This window comes from Crocodylus siamensis, chromosome 2 (genome assembly GCF_052110815.1).
Source record: "Crocodylus siamensis isolate JL-2025a chromosome 2, ASM5211081v1, whole genome shotgun sequence".
NCBI classification, from domain to species: domain Eukaryota; kingdom Metazoa; phylum Chordata; order Crocodylia; family Crocodylidae; genus Crocodylus; species Crocodylus siamensis.
Genome location: NC_143396.1, coordinates 226,621,348 through 226,637,753, shown reverse-complemented (window position 1 = coordinate 226,637,753; position 16,406 = coordinate 226,621,348). Strand labels below are relative to the sequence as shown.

The window sequence follows — 16,406 nt, the reverse complement described above, 5'->3', positions numbered from 1 at the left end:
AACAAAAAATAAATGCTGGCATTTTTGTTGTTTTCTCCACTTATTACTTCAGCAACACTTTCACAGTTAAAAAACAGCAACTAGAGCATATTATGTTCCTTTGAAATGTATGGCATCTCTGCCAACATTTGAACATTCAAGTGGTGCGTTAATCAATTTGTTACATGGAACTAATAAACAGTTTTACTTTATTGCTCAGAGGATGAAGTCTGAGATGGACTGATTTACTTGTTCTTTGGCCCCTAGCATGACCTCTGTTTTTCTATCCCATTTAATCTTATCAAATCCTTTCCTTTATTTGCTTCCGAATCAAGGGTGTTGAATCATACTTGGCTGGCATCTAATGCTCTACTGTAGGAATGACAAGTTGCTGTACTACTGTGTCAAAGACTAGGACTGAGACAGGAAAAAATACTTCAGCTTGTGGTAAATACTCCAAGCACTTATCAGGAAGTAACCCCAATATCTTAATATGCTGCATTTTAATTTATGTACAATTATGCTACTCATAAAAGCCATGTAGTACAGTACAGTAACATTTAGAACTCATAGGGTGTTTTACACATTCAAAGTGCTGCATAAACATAAGCTTTATTCCTCCAAGGACTTTAATTTGTTGTGTAACTAAATGAAGAGCATCTCAGTTACAGTTTAAGGGACAACTCAAAGTTTTTCTTTGAATTGTCAATTAGAAAGTTCTTGGGACATTATTCACATGCTCTGCCAAAAAAATCCATGCTATAGTAGAAGCTGTGTGCTACAATTGTGCCAAAAAGAAAAATAATCCTGGGAGACAGTCATGTTGCTGTGACTGACTCTCTTAAACTATATTCTGCCAAAATAAACCCAACAACTGTGACAGGACAGACGTTTCTAAAGATCTGGATACTCTTGAAAGCTCATTTTCACAGCTCACCTATGCCATGTTGACACTATGAAGTTCCTGATATTTCCTAAACTGATAGCTCCCCCAAGCATCTCCTTAAGCTGATCATGGCTATCTGAATAAGAAGTAGTCAAAGGTGACACGTAGATTGGGTATCCAATGGGCTGATCACAAGATGAGTTGATCATATTCCTCAAAGCCTGCTTTGCATTTTGAATACTTCCTCTCTCTGGATTACGGTTGCGCAGAAAGACAAGTTCTTGCTGCTGTCCTGCCCAGAGGCCACGTACACATTCCTTATTTACCTGTATAAGAAAACAAAAAGCAAGAAAAAATGGACAACATATTATAAAATTAGGTAAGGACAGGCACAAGTGCCTATTCTATTGTGTACAGATGTGAACAAGGTTACAAACAGATGTTACATTTGTCTTGGGAAATGTAACAGATGTTACATTTGTCTGTGTGGAGGGATGTGGGGAGTCTGTGTGGGTAGGTATGGGGGGGAGGCTGTGGGTGTGGGGACTGCTTAAGAGTGGTGGGTCCCCTGCCCCCCACAGGGCAGAGCCCCCCACCCCAGCACATGGACTACCCTGCCTGCAGGGTCCTAGCACCCCACCCCACCCCGCTGGTTTCCAGCCCCCTGCTCATCTCCAGCCTTAGCTCCTGGAGATGAGCAGGAGATCGAACAGGAGGCTGGAGAGAGCAGGGGAAGTCTCCAGCTGATCTCCAGGAGCTTGTCTCCAGCCTCCTGCTCCTTCCCCTGTTCATCTCCAGGCTCCTGCTCATCTCCAGCCTTGGAGACAGAAAAGCAGCAGTACATTCCTAGGCTCACTAAAACCTGATTAAAAAGGAGATGTGTGTACATAACAATCCTGAGATATTTCTGTTCCAGGCTAAACACAGGCACGACTTGTCCACAGACAACTGTAAGGTCTGTTCCTGGCCTTAATATATACAAGCACTGTACTGTGGAAGAACTATGCTAAGAATTCAAGTTTCCCACTTCAAAGACATAAACAAATACAGGAAGGCAGGTGGGTCATTACAAACAAGTTGGATTTTGTTTTGAAGTGAGTGACAGCTTGATATATGTTATTTGAGACTTCTCCTATGCATCTTTATGGGGGCATACTTAGCAGATGATGAAGATCAGGGTGTGAATGAAACAGGCAAAAGAAGCATTCAAGAACAACACTTGGACAGAAGGAGGGGACTAAATAATACAAAGCTGATTGGATGTTATGGGGACCTTAAAGGGAAATTTAAATTTTGTCCAGTCATTTCAGCATGTAGCAACACAAGGGTCAGATTAAAACTACATTTATCATTGACATCTAAGCATACATAAAATTTAAGCCACTACCACAGCTGGTGCAAAGCCTCAGTATAACACTACTGCCTTCATACGACCAAGCTGACAATTGAAAGAGTTTTATGATAAGATGTTGTTCATTACTAAGTGACTAAATGAACAACAGTGCAAAATTTAATTTGATCCACTGGAATGAACAAAGGACTGCTAGAACTGTCACTAGATAGCTAAGGAATTATATTACATTATATGTTTTTCTTTTAATATTTATGGCAAGATCTATACTGACAACAAATCATGTAGTGGTGTCTTCACGTGGAGAGGCAAGCCATGATGTAGTCCCCAAGTCAAGCACTGGGCTGGGCTGAAGTAGCAGTTTCCTACAATTATTACAATAAATTCCAAAATACCATTAAGCCTCACATTTGGCCATTCCACTGGTAGTACCACAACAGTTTACCTTAATGACTCTGAAACTAAGATAGCGCTTGTTCAGCATAATGATTTTATATTCATTGGTTCCATCATCCATCACGTGGCGGAGGGCAAGCAGGGAGGGAGAATTGGAAAGAACAGCACTCCTCCATGCAGGGTCTCCTTCATGTGCTATAACCAGATTTTGCTCATGGGATGTTATGGCTTCATAGAGGATAGAAGGGTCATCATATTCATCTGGGGAAGTGAAGTGATCCTGAACCCAAGAAAGCAAGCATTATTTGAAAGAGTCAACTTTTCAGATGCTGACAAAAAAAAAAAAAGGTCTTATACCTCAAACACACAAACAGATCAATGCAGTGCACAAAATTACAGTGGTCAAAATACAGACTCACACCATTGTGCAATCTATCATTCTTTTCATTTTTTTTTAGTCTGGGAGTAGGTGGAATTACTGAGTTAACTGCTGGATTTTAAAACCTAATGTATTTTCCATCTACAAAATTCCTTCAGGCATGCTTTGGTAACATGTAAAATTCATTAATTCAAAAGGTCCCATTAAAACAAAACTTGTATATGCATATTGGTATGTATTTTTCTATTTCTAATTTTTATCTTATTCGTGGTCATATTTTTCAGCAACCTACAATTTGAAGAGCATTTCAGGATTTATACATTTTAGCTCTGCTACTTCAACAGTGGCTTTGTGTTGCTTTACTAGAGTTATCTGCTGCATTACTCCTACGATTGATTATTTTATATTCACTCTGCTAAATTAAGAAATACCCATAATTCCTGGGACTGAGTGGACAAATGCAAGGTATTACACTTTGAGAAGAATAAATCAAAAACAAAACAAATATGAAGTGCATGACACCTAGCTGGATGGCAGCAGTATGGAAAAGGACTTGGGAGTGTTAGTAGATCACAGGCTCAATGAGTCTGTAGTGTGACGCAGCTGCACAAAAGGCAAATGCAGTTTTGCAATGCATCAGCAGAAGCACTGGGTGCAAGACACAGGAGGTGATAGTGCCATTCTACTCTGTGCTGGCTAGCCTCATCTAGAATACAGTGTATAGCTTGGGGCTCCACATTTTAAAATGGACATGGAGAAGTTGAGAGGATCCAGAGGCAAACAACAAAGACAAAGGACTTGGAAAACAAATCAAATTAGAAGAGCGCTGAAGGAGCTAGGCATGTTCAGCTTGTGGAAAAGGTACTTAAGAGGGGACATGACAGCAGTCTTCAAATACTTGAAGGGATGCCATAAAGAAGAGGGAAAGCACCTTTTCTCTCTTGCTGCATAGAGGAGGCCAATGGTGTGAAGCTGTAGCAAAGTAAGCTTAGACTGGATATCTGGAAAACTTTTTCACTATTAGAATAGTGAGGCAGTGGAACAGACTGCCTAGGGAAGTTGTGGCCTCTCCATTTCTGGAGGAGTTTGAGAAAACACTGGGCAGCCACTGGTTGGGCATGATCTAGGTGTAGCTACATGTATGTATTACTGCAGGTATTTCCCACATATCTGGGCTTTACTAGTTGCCCTCACCCTAACTTTCTGCTACATGTATCAGGGTGTCCTCAGAGGCATTGGGTGGGAATTATAGCCAAGGCTGGGGACTTTGGGATGTGTCAATGCTCTTGTTGGGATCAAAGTTGGATAGAGGTCCCTGGCTAGAGGGTCTTACCCCTCTGCTCAAGGTCAAACTGATCACCATATTTGGGGTCAGGAAGGGATTTTACCCCATGGTCACATTGGTAGAGACTGTGGGGATTTTTGCCTTCCTCTGTAGCAGAGGACACGGCTCTCTACCTGGGATTTCTTAAGCATAACTGACAATATTACACAGAAGCAGGATACTGCCTGCTATCATTCCCCTATTTTACCTGTGACAAAGGTAAAGGTGTTAGTTCTGCATTGTATCAGAGTTGACGGTAATCTGATGCAGAGCTTAGATTATGTATTTTATAGAATGTTTTGGACAGATGATTCTTCCTCAGGCAGGGGGTTGGAATAGATGATCTCTGGAGGTCCCGTCCAACTCACTTTTCTATGATGCTAATTACCACCAATATAAAAATAGCATATTTTGGGAAGCTTTCAGCTATTGCAGGGGGAAGGACTTTACCTTTTTTTTTTTTTTTTTAAGTTATTTAATTCTGTCATAATTTAGCTCTTTCTAATTTTCAGGATACAACAAAACAGTTTAGGGCTACAATACTCTTTTCTCCTGGGGTGCATATCAGCTGGAAGCTTAATGCATTTGCTAAATTCAGCCATTCTTTCCAAGTCCATAGACCCTTTTTCTTGCTTCACATTTGCCTCCAGCCATCTATTTCTAATTAATTTTCCAAATGCTGATCATATAAGTTACATTGTTCCTCACTCATAAACTTGCAAAAGATACAATGCATGAAAATGATATGATTACAGGATCAGTTTGTTTATCATTTATTAATTTTCCATTCCCACTCTCACAAACATTTTCCCCTCCCTATCTCCCGTTTCTCTCTGCTTGATTTCCCCCTCTCCCTAAGAAATCTCAGTGAAATGTATCTGATGGAGACATGTAACTGGCAAGAATTTTATGGCCAAGAATAGGTTTAAGCTGCAAACTGCAGTGCAGCAATACTGAAGCTAGTTTTGGAAACTCTACAATGCACTGCCAGGAGCACTGTAGATAATCCCTTTAAAAGAAGACAAGGCAGGAGGGCTGTGGATGATGGAGGGGGAAAATAAATTAATAACTACCTGGAAAGGCAAAGGTCCTACTCAGGCAAGTCAGTGGGCTTAATCATGACAAACATAATTTCATTTGGTTGGACAGAATGGAAGGGGTGCACAAACCTCTCTTTAAAAACATACTGTAGACATAGTTAGCCCTTTGTATCACTTTAAACACAATTTAAAGCTTACAAAGCCTTGCCCATATTGGCTATATTTAAAACTGGCCTCAAGCTTTGCAATTTAATCACTAGCATGGATAGCAATCAAAAGAACTATATATCAAATATATTACCTGATGCAGTTTAAGTGACATCCGTATTCCAGGAACTACCACTTTCCTCAGTAATTCCATGTCAGCAAAGATCCATTCATCTCGGATTGAAGAGATACGAAAGTCACCTTTAAACAGGGCATGTAGCCCATACAGGAAGGATTCCAAATTACTGTGGGTTTGGAGAAAAAAGCCCCAAATATTAACATAACTAATCAAAAACCTCTGTAAGCATAACCCCTTATTCAAGGGGCAGGCAATTATTTTGGCTGGAGGACCACTTAATGAGTTTTGGTGAGCTGTTGAGGGCTGCATGGGTAACCCCACCCCCTGGGACTGGAAGTGGCACCCCCGTGCCACCAGAAGTCCCTCCCCTTGTCCCCCCAAAATACTCCTTTTAGTAGGGATGGGTTGCCATCTTAGACCTAGACAAAAACCAAATCATATACTAAAAGCCAAACACCTACTAAAATATATTTCAATTTTATTACAAAAAATGTATGTCATGATGTGTGTGCATATGTACTGTATATAGGAGGAACTGCATAACTAAAAAATAAAGTCCCACTTTTATATTGAGAGAGACAGTGTGTGTGTGGGGGGGAGTGTGTATATGGTGGGGTGTGGGGGACTGAGAGGGTGTGGCTGTGGTGGGGGGATAGGGTATGCCGGGGTGCATGTATATGGGGGATTATAGGGGTAGGCATTGGTGTATGAGGTTTGTAGAGTGTGTGGGAGGGCGGGGGGTCTGGGGACCCTCAAAACACTTCCCCACATGGTGCACAGCCCCCACTGCCAGCAGCAGCAGCAGTCGGGGGTGATCAGGGAGCTCATGCCCTAGGTAGGCATTGGCGCCTGGCAGGGTGCAGTTCCAGCCAGTGCTGCATGAGGGGCTGAGGAGGACAACTTACCTCCATCACAAAGGCTCTGCACCACGCATCTGCAGCTCCTGCACTCACACTGGGGGAAGCCCCATGCAGGACTCTGCACCAGGGCCACACACTTCCAGTCGCTGCCACTTTCCCCACGGCACCTGTCACCGCTGCTTTTCCCTTGCTACTTCCCTTCCTTCCCTGCCCGCCGCTTCCCCCCTCCCACCCATTCTTATTTGATTCTCCACTCCCAGATGGAGGAAGGCTCCAGGGTCAGCAGGCCAGAAGCCTCTGCTAGGCAAAATCTTCCAGTTGGGGGCTGGGGGTGGGACAGGGCTGAGCAGGCCTTACTGCTGACACCTACCACCAGCTCTTCCTGGGTCCTGCTACTACTGGCACCTTGTTATCTTTGACAGGTAGCCATGGGAAGATGATAATGAATTTTCTAATTTTTGTAGGGGCCCCACAGGCTGGACAGAATGACCTGGTGGGCTGGCTTCAGCCGCCCACAGACTGGATTTTACCCACCCCTGCTTTATACAAATCTGCAGGTAATACTGATTTAGAACAGTGCTATTATATGTGAAGACATGCATACTTATGCTACTTTCCCATAAACCAGGGGTGAGCAATTATTTTGGGTGGAGGGCCGCTTACTGAGTTTTGGCCAGCCATCGAGGACCGCATGACAGGCAGCGCAGGGCAGATAAATATTAATTTTCTAAATTTTTTAGGGGCCCCACAGGCTGGATAGAATGGCCTGGTGGGCCACATCTGGCTCCCAGGACACATTTTGCCCACCCCTGCCATAAACGGTCTTGGTTAGGGGAGCAGCAAGCCTACACAAGAATGGAAGCCAAGTCACAACAGCATGTAGGCACTAAAAATATGTTAACATTTCCAATGGATGCATTGTAGTTATGGAGAACAGAGTTCAGAATGTATTATTCCAGTAGTTCCAAATCTGTGGTACGGGAACCACCCGTGGTCAGTAGTAACCGTAAACAGATTTATTATAATTACTTTCTATGACAAAAATTGGCTGGTGGTATTGAAGGTTATAGCATTTTAAATTGGTGGTGTGCAATCTGTCACAGTTTGGGAACTCCTGGATTATTCTATACTGAGGGATTTTCAAAGTAGATAACCCCAAACTGTCATGGCTCTGCCACACCTGGGATCTCCATGGAAATTGGCTGCAGTGATGCGGGCAGGGGCTGCTAGGAAATGGAGTCCAGCTGCTGTCCAGATCCCTCATTTTGTCCACCCCTATCTAGGGTAAAACTTTGAAGAAAAAACCTAATGTGATTTGGGACCTGTCATCCCATTTCCAGAAGTGACTTAGGCACTTGAGTCAAAGTCTCACGGTAAATCATGGAACTTAAATTTCTAAGGTACTTTGAAAATGGAACTTTGAAAAAAAATGCCAAAATATTACCTCTAGTTTATTAGCACTAGCATAAATGTACAATACACTAGAAGGAAATCCTTTGAATTCATTTAAAAAGAAACTATGGAAAAGTCATGGACCATGCAACTAACCTCAATGACATCACTAATTTCAGCAGGACCATATGTAAACACCATCTTTTATGAACTAACCTGACTGCTGAATTCCATTATGTGGCTCTAAGGAGTTATTCATCAGTTTTCATCTTATACTTGCCCTTTTACCCTCTAAATTGTACTTGGAGTCCAAGAGATGAGTAGCCTTCTGTTACTTTATGTCCTATATTTAAGCCATCAACTTGGGGTCTCCCCCAACAAAGCATACAACCAGATTTTACACTGATCTTCCATATCAGATTGAGGGTTGGTAGTTTGCAAAGGGTTAGGTGACTTGCCCAATATGCAGCTGAGTCCTAGCAAGGTTGACAGAGCAGAGCTGAAGGAGAACTACAGCATGCAGGCTGGCTGCACTGACAGGCCCTGGAGCAGGGAACCTTTAAAGTAGACAGCCTACAGAAGCAGCAGCTGCCAGGAGCCTAAGGTCCAGGGAAGGGACATGCTTTAGATTTTGATACATGTTTAACTTTATTTTTGAGCTTTTGAGGAAAACCATTAAGTACCATTTTTATTAATGAAACCATAAAGAAAAAGGGCCTAGATGTAAATCACTAGACATAGTGTATATCTCCCTGGATTGGGATGACAAGTCAACCTGTATGTGTAGCAGCAGCAGATTAGGTTGGAATCTGGCAGCACAGTGGAAGATACTACAGGGAGCAGAAAGTAAAGCAGCAGACTGGGTAAGGAGTACCAGGAAGGCAGCAAAGAAGCAGATCAAATTTGGGAAGGGGGTAAGAGTGACACTTGGGGTAATCCCCTAATGGACTATGCCATCTGTTTAATTTGGGGGCAGATAGAAAAGCACTACTTGTGTAAACCATTATCCATTATCCCTATCTAGATGCTCTTAGGCTCTTTGCCTTCTTAAGAAGAACATCATGTTACCTAGACATGTGATGAGAAGCCGTCCCCAATGCCCTCCGCCCCAGAACGCAAAGTCCATAACAAAGAGTCACCAGGGATGAGTCTTTACTTGCATCCAGTGGCTATAATAAAAACAAAATGGAAAAAAAGGAAGGTCAGGTAAAGTGAATGATATTACAGCAAAGTCTATCCTTCTGGAAAAAATGCTAAATAAAAAGACCAACATAAAAAGCTACAAGGGAAGGACGACAGAAATTCTAGTGCTTATGCAAAAGATAAATCTCTCCCTGATAAAAATCAAATTAGGTATTCTTTAAGTATCTTATAGATACTGTACAAACCTGATTAGAAAGACAAGTGTGCTGTTTGCCATTTGAATACATTGCACACTTACAGCATGCACACACCTTCTGTCATGCATACTACATACTTGTAAAATTCATCTCGGAGCACAAAAGATCAACTGTATCCATGATCATCACAGCAAAAGCCATTTTGATAGACCAGACATAAGTCACTTGCAAGTTTCAAATATGTATTTCTGAGTGGAAGGTGATGTGTATAGTATTTACAAAGAAGCAGTTCTGATGTACTATTTGTAATATTTATACAATTCTCTTGGTAGTAGACTATCACATATTCAAATTATTAAGTGCACTTTCCATCATCCCCAAAAAGTATTTGGAAAGTGACAATCACTTAATAAAAGACAAACAACATTCTTCATTATTTTCCATTAATCAGAAAAATGGTTCAAGTGTTACACTTCCTAGAAAAACCTCCTCCTACTTCCTAACTTCCAAAATAATTTCTCACTCTAAAGCCCCAGATGCTTCATTAAATGTTGCCCCTTTTTTCACCTGCATTCCTCACTATCCACAAACAACCATTTATACCAAGGGTGAGCAATCGTTTGGGCTGGAGAGCCACTTAGGGAGTTTTGGTGGGCTGTTGCAGGCCAGGTCAGCACTCCTGAACCCCCTAGCCCGCAACTGCTCACCACAACTCCTTAAGTGGCAGATTACTGGACCTGGGAGTGGATTGCGACCTCGCAATCCTGGCCCTGGCCCCAGGATTTCCATGAAGATTGACCCAGGATCCCTGTGGGCAGGGCACACAGCCAGCTGGATGGGATGGGGCTATGGCTGGGCTAGGAGTGGCATCTGGGAGCAGGATGGGCAGGTGAGGCGGGGATCTTGCAATGACAATGCAGGGTCAGGGCCTGGGCAGTTGTGATCCCCACTCTCTGCATGCCCCTGCCTGCAGAATGGGCACCCATTGCAGGGATGTGCGGGCAGCAAATCATAGCTCCACTCTGGACCCCTTCCTCACTCTATCACTGCCTTACAAACCTGGCCCTGGTCCCTCGCATTCCATTCCTGGACACTGCTCCCTGCCTGACCATGGCCCCATCCCATCTGCCTGGCTGAGCACACCTTGGCCAAGGGGGTCTCGGGATGGTCTCAATGGAGACACCACCCGCTCCATCCGGTACCCTTGGCAGTGGGTGTGGAGTGAATGGGCCAGGGTGCCCAGACAGCAGGGCTGGGTCTGGTGGAAAGAGCTGCCAGCAAGCAGAGTTCAACTACTGAGCTGCCCCAGCTCCTCTGCGCACCTGGGGGTGGTATAAGGCCCATGTGCCACAGCCATGTGCTTGGGCTGGCCAGGGTTAAGGAACCTGCCACAAATCAGATAAAATCCCTGGGCAAGCCAAATTTGGCCCATGGGATGTATTTTACTTGCCTCTGATTTCTACTAAAACACATCCAAGTACAGTATAACCTCATAAATCTGGATATAAAAAATCTGGAATTCTTGAAAATCTGGCACATCGGGGAGTAGTGGCGGCTGGTTCCGGAGCAGTGGAGGAGGAAGGTTGCAATGTGGCGGCTGCCGTTGCCATCCACCACCCCTACCCGCCCACTCGAGTTTTAAAAATCCAGAATTTTAAAATTTCCGGCAGATGCTCAGTCCCAAGCGTGCCAGATTTATGAGGTTATACTGTATTATGCAGGACAACTGTACTTACTTCAATCTACTGTGTATGCTTTTATTTGACCAAGAGAGATAAAAATACTTACAAACTGAAATAAAGAGAACAGGTATAATCATTAACCCACTAACCTAGCCCACAACAATACTTACTGTCGAATCAATTTTAAATCTAAATTTCAGTAGAGACTAAAATTGAACCCTGCAAGAAAATATATGCAAGAGACTTCTGGGAATCACAAATGGTTCTCTTGACTCAATCATGCCTACCTTTTCTCTTCGAGAGCAGCAGTACTCTATCCAGTTGAGGTAAATCACACAAAAGCTCTCTCGGGAGATACCTGCTAGACGATGGTCATAATCCTCATCAATATTAGGATTAAATGTAGGATCTACATCAACATAGTTGCGGTCTGCACACAGCCTTAGTCCTTCCTGCATTGTCTCATTAGCCAACCATTCCTCTAGCTTGGGGGAAGCTGTGACATAATAGATAATGCCCTGAAACGAACAGAAGTTTAAGATACATAGATCAGCACAGGAAACAGTAAATCTCCATTTCACTTGCATAAATCTTGGATGGAAATGTAATGCATTAGCATACCATATTTAAGCAATGCATAAGAGGAATAAATTCAACTGCCATTGGAGAAGTGGTATAAATACATTTGTTTATTAGATTATCTAGTTTGCCATCTATGGCAATCTAAATATTTGATTGAGTACATGGGAAATTTTATCTGGCAAATACAGGGGATTAAATAGTCAGTTTCTATAGAGTATAAACTTTTAAATTAATGAATGAGGGAGGAAGGGACTATTCAACCTTAGGTGGGAACTGAATGTCTAGCAAGTATTTTAAGCTCTGAGTTTGGTGAAAGGTTATAAAGACCATGTAGGAGTCTATAAAAGGATCTTTTCAGGTCATCTTTGAAGGTTGGTTCTTGGTGGTCACTGAAGACCCTCTTGCCCTTTTTCCAGGGGTGGAGAATTGGTCAATATTTTCTTTTCCTGTAATGAAGTCTTGCTCATGATGATGGACTTCTGCCCCTTGCACCAAATCTTAGAGGTGACTGCATTTCAAAGGTGCTGTCATGCAATTTATGAAGGACTATGATATTCTTGAAGATAAAGAAAAAGTAATTTCCTAACAATACAAAAATTAGTCTTCAGTAAATATAAAGGCAGAAGGCAGTGCAGAGTGGTGTTTAACCAGCATTACAGAGGCCAAATCAACAGGAAGGAAGATTCTTCTTTGTTTGTTGTAATGGGGAAGGAGCAAATGCAACCTCTCTCTTTCTTCAACATTGTCCCAACTAAATTTGGATTCCAGACTACCCATAATTGAAGTGTAAATAATCATCTTCTACCCTCAAAATTTCCACCAACTGTACAGTAGATATATTGTTCATTCTTTGTCCCACACTATAATGCAATTTTGCTGCATAAATGTAGAAACAACTACTATTTTTACAAATATATGAATGTCCTATGGTGAAATAATTCACTTATATGTAGTGTGAGCTAAGCTGCTAAGAATTTTGGGCTGTTACAAAAATGTGATAGTAAGCTATCAGCTGAAGTGAAGAAAAGTATCTATGAGACTTGAGTGCTGTCATTCCTACCTTTTGGTTCAGAAACGTGGACTACATATACTAGGCATATCAAGAGACTGATACAGCTTCCACATGGGATGTCTGCATAAGATCCTGAAAATAAAGTGGAAGGCAGAATACCAAACAGACGTACTGAATGCACAAGGCTGACACACTTAGAAACCCCTATCAAGAGGAGGAGGTTGTGATAGATTGGCCATGTCAGGAGAATGCGAGAAGACGGTATTCCCCAAGAATACTTTGTATAGTGAAATTTAAAATGGCTCTAGCAAGTGAATTCACCCTCTAAGGCGGTACTACAATCTATGCAAAAATTATATGAAACTGTTCAAAATCAGTGTAGAAAGCTAGGAAGAATGTGCAGAATCCCATCCAATCCAGAGGGAACACCTGACATTGGGTGCAGCTTAAAATGAACTTGCTTCAATCTAGAGGATGGAAGCAAAGCGAGAAAGAAGAAAGCAGCATGCTGTATGCTTGGCCTCCACCTCAGACAACACATGGATCTATGAAACTTGTAAACAAACTGTATTGCTCTCAAATTGGGTTCGTCAGACAGATTCATCAAGCAACTAACTGGACCTCTTAAGTGTACATCACAATCCAGATGACTGATGGCTGCCTACTAAAATTGTAGTCTGAGTTGCATTTCACAATCCTCATGGTAAAAAACACACATATAATTTTTTGAAAGCATTACAGTTCATGCTTTCAAATTCAGCAGAGTAACATTACGCTGAAGGACAGATGGACTCTTATATAACTGCAGAATAATACCTTGACATAGTAAGTGGTGAGAATTTTCCGAAGATCAAAGACTTGAAGCATGGAAGCAGCACTGTTGTCCGTGATGCTGTAGCCCTCCAGAACATATTTTGTCACTAGCACCTCCCAAGCCAGCCATCGTTGGCCAAAGGCCGCATTGAAAGAAAGCATATGAGGAAGGTGACCAGGTTCACAGCAACAAAAGCCTTCATCCTCTTCTACCCCTTCAGTAATAGCCTCTACTTCACGCTGCTGACAGTAAGTTCCTTGGGAGAAAGGAAAGAAGAAACAAACAAAGGGACATTTAGGGAACTAATCTCAAACTGTTTGATATTTAAAAACGGTTGATGCCAAAAAAGTAATAAAAGTACATTTCTGTTAACAGCTGGTAAACAATTATAACTAACTCTTAACTAAACAAAAGACACGAACTGCTTGGTTCTAATTTGTCATGCTAAGAACAAACAAGCTAATCAGTTATAAGGAAAAAGGCTGTTGTCAATCACTGTTACACCAAGAGGAAAAGAAAAACCTGGTAGCAATTTGAGAAGCCTGGTTTTCCTCACTTGGGTAACAGAACATAGGTGTCAAACTCACCTTATGTCCAGGGATAGATCCAGATCACAGGGCTCCTTGCAGGCCAGACGCAGCCCAGGGCATGCAGTGAAGGCACTTCTAGATGGCAGGGCAAGAGTGCAGGCCAAGCCAAATAATGACAGCGGTGGTGGCAATGGACCCAGCAGCCACAAGGTGACCAGAGTTGTATCAGCCCTTGCTCAACCTCCTGCTACTGAGGGCCATGTCCATCAGGGCTCAATGACCCAGAATTCTGTGAAAAAACCCTTCCCCTAGCCTCCCCTCTTCTCCTTCCCCAACTTCTAGTAGCACCACAGGCCTGGCTGTATGTTCAACCTATAACAGAAGATACAGCAAGAGCCAACTCTGTAAGTTGATCTAAAACAGTTAAGCTGTAAAACTCTTACCTCTGAATTCAAGCCCCCTCAACTGGAAGGTCACCAGGCCATTTCCTATCTCTATAAGGTGTACTAGTGCATTGAGGTAGTCAGATGCTAGGATGAAGCAGTCTCCAGTGCTGTAGTTTCCCCACCGTCCAAGCAGAAGGTCACCACACAGGCTGTGCTGAAGGGAACGGGTTAAATGCTCATAGAAGATTGAATTCAGGTTGTTATCATCTGAACCTACAGGAAGATTGAATTCAGGTTATCGTCATCCTCATCATCTGAACCTAAAGGAAAAATCCAGGCCAATCAAAACCTGCACTTTACAATTACTCAATGGCAATGTTGTTTCAAAAAGGCCAATTTCTATTTTTTGGAGGCAACTATTCAGAATTGATGCCAGGTACAGTTTAACAATCTGACAGGTTGATCAGATTCCCATCCAACTAAACCAAAAGATTAATTCCTCTGGTCAGCAAGTTACTCAAGGGAAAGTCACTTGCAAAAAAGTTGAGAAACACCACTTTAGACACATAGGTACAGAAAGAGCCACATTAATGGCCAGATGCAACATGTTACAATGCCACCATTCTAATGCCACCTAGGTATGTTTAAACAAATGCTTCATTCTCCTCTTGGCTGTGTTCAGAGCAGTCAGCTCTGGGGTGCTGCTAGAACAAGTGAAGGAAAAAGTAGGTAGATATGGGAAATGAGAACCATAAGAAGAATGGCAAGAAAGAGCAAAGAGTAACCAAGTTAATCATAATGGAACGACAGGAAGGAAAAAGAGGGGAGAGGAAAATGGATGCCAGAAATATACAAAAATAGACAAGTTGAACAAGACTGGTTCTACATTTTACAACTCTGTGGCTTAGAAGGGTTAAGGATGGAACTCTCAAAAGCTTGTCCTTTATCAAAAGACTGGTGTTCCAATTTCTATCAGTTGGTTTGTCTTGCTCCCCTCCCCATCCCAAATAAAATGCAAATAGCGTGTTCTCTTCCTTGAGTGTGATAAACTAATGCCATATGTTGCATACACAAAAATAAAAAGTCCTAAAGATTAAGATGGCAGTTGGCAACCTTGTTAGGCTGCAGGCAAAAATGACCCAGCTTGGGTTAGAGATGGGAGGGCACCAGGACCCAGACACCACTGCCACTTTTCCCTGTGGTGGCACAGGAGAAGTGCCTGCCCATTTCCTGCTCCTGCTGAAGCTCCATGCCACTAAATTTTGCTGAAGTCTCACATCTACAGACTGGATCAAATGGTGTGCCATAGATTGCTGATCCCTGAATTAAATAATGGCTATATCCTCTGCAGTTAAAAGAATTTATAGCCAAGATGGTAAGTAGTTTTGTTCTAGATGGGAGAGAAGAAATTTTGGCACCAAACTCCCTTCAAGATTAACCGGAAAAGCTAAATATTTTTCCAAAAAAATATTTTAGAGATCTTTGTGTGTGAATAATGAATTTAAGTCATTAAAGGAGACTGGATAGGCACCTGGTTGGGGTCTTATGACCCCGCCCGCCCCCAGTGCTCCTTCCTGCCCATGGCAGGGGGTCAGACTAGACGATCTGTCTAGGTCCCTTTGGACTCTATGATTCTATTATTCTAAGTCAAACACTTTAAAAGCAACTCATTATAAGATGAGCTACTGTGCACAAGTCCTACAGTTATTTAACATTCAGCACAGCCATAGGTTAATCCAGGGGCGGGCAATTATTTTGGGTGGACGGCCGCTTACCCAGTTTTGGCAGGCTGTCGAGGGCCGCATGGATAGCCCCGCCCCTTGACAGGTGCCCCACCGCCTAGTCACCATCTTGGGACCAATGTCCCAGGGCCAGCACCAGTGGGGCCCAGGGTGGGACACAGGCCAGCAGGGTTCTGTGGAGCCAGGCTGGCCTGCACCAGCAGGGAGAGGGGAGCTGGCCTGGCTTCATAGAGCCCCTGCGCTCTTGCCACCCTGCTCTGGGCCCCACCAGCACTGGCCCTGGGACACCAGTGAGGGCCCTGTGCTCCCACCGGCTCCCCGCTTGCTCACATCCAGTGTCCCTCAGCCCCATGGTACAGGCGGGGGGCAGCGTACAGCCCCGAACCCCTGCTTGTCAGCATGGAAGAAGCTGGTGCTGAGTGTGG

General features: G+C 43.0%; 1 protein-coding gene across 5 annotated transcripts in view; it reads right to left on the bottom strand.

Moving 5' to 3' along the window:
• The window catches only part of PCNX1 (pecanex 1), a 132,883-nt gene that overhangs the window by 14,680 nt on the left and 101,797 nt on the right, over nucleotides 1–16,406 (bottom strand). For all 5 annotated transcript variants that reach the window (XM_090033256.1, XM_090033258.1, XM_090033257.1 and 2 more), the window contains 7 exons: nucleotides 14,297–14,512; nucleotides 13,326–13,579; nucleotides 11,203–11,433; nucleotides 8,962–9,062; nucleotides 5,657–5,807; nucleotides 2,662–2,892; nucleotides 917–1,191 (listed from right to left, as the gene is read on the bottom strand). In XM_090033256.1, the coding sequence (XP_089889382.1) occupies nucleotides 917–1,191; nucleotides 2,662–2,892; nucleotides 5,657–5,807; nucleotides 8,962–9,062; nucleotides 11,203–11,433; nucleotides 13,326–13,579; nucleotides 14,297–14,512 (1,459 nt within the window). The remainder of the gene's footprint in view (nucleotides 1–916; nucleotides 1,192–2,661; nucleotides 2,893–5,656; nucleotides 5,808–8,961; nucleotides 9,063–11,202; nucleotides 11,434–13,325; nucleotides 13,580–14,296; nucleotides 14,513–16,406) is intronic.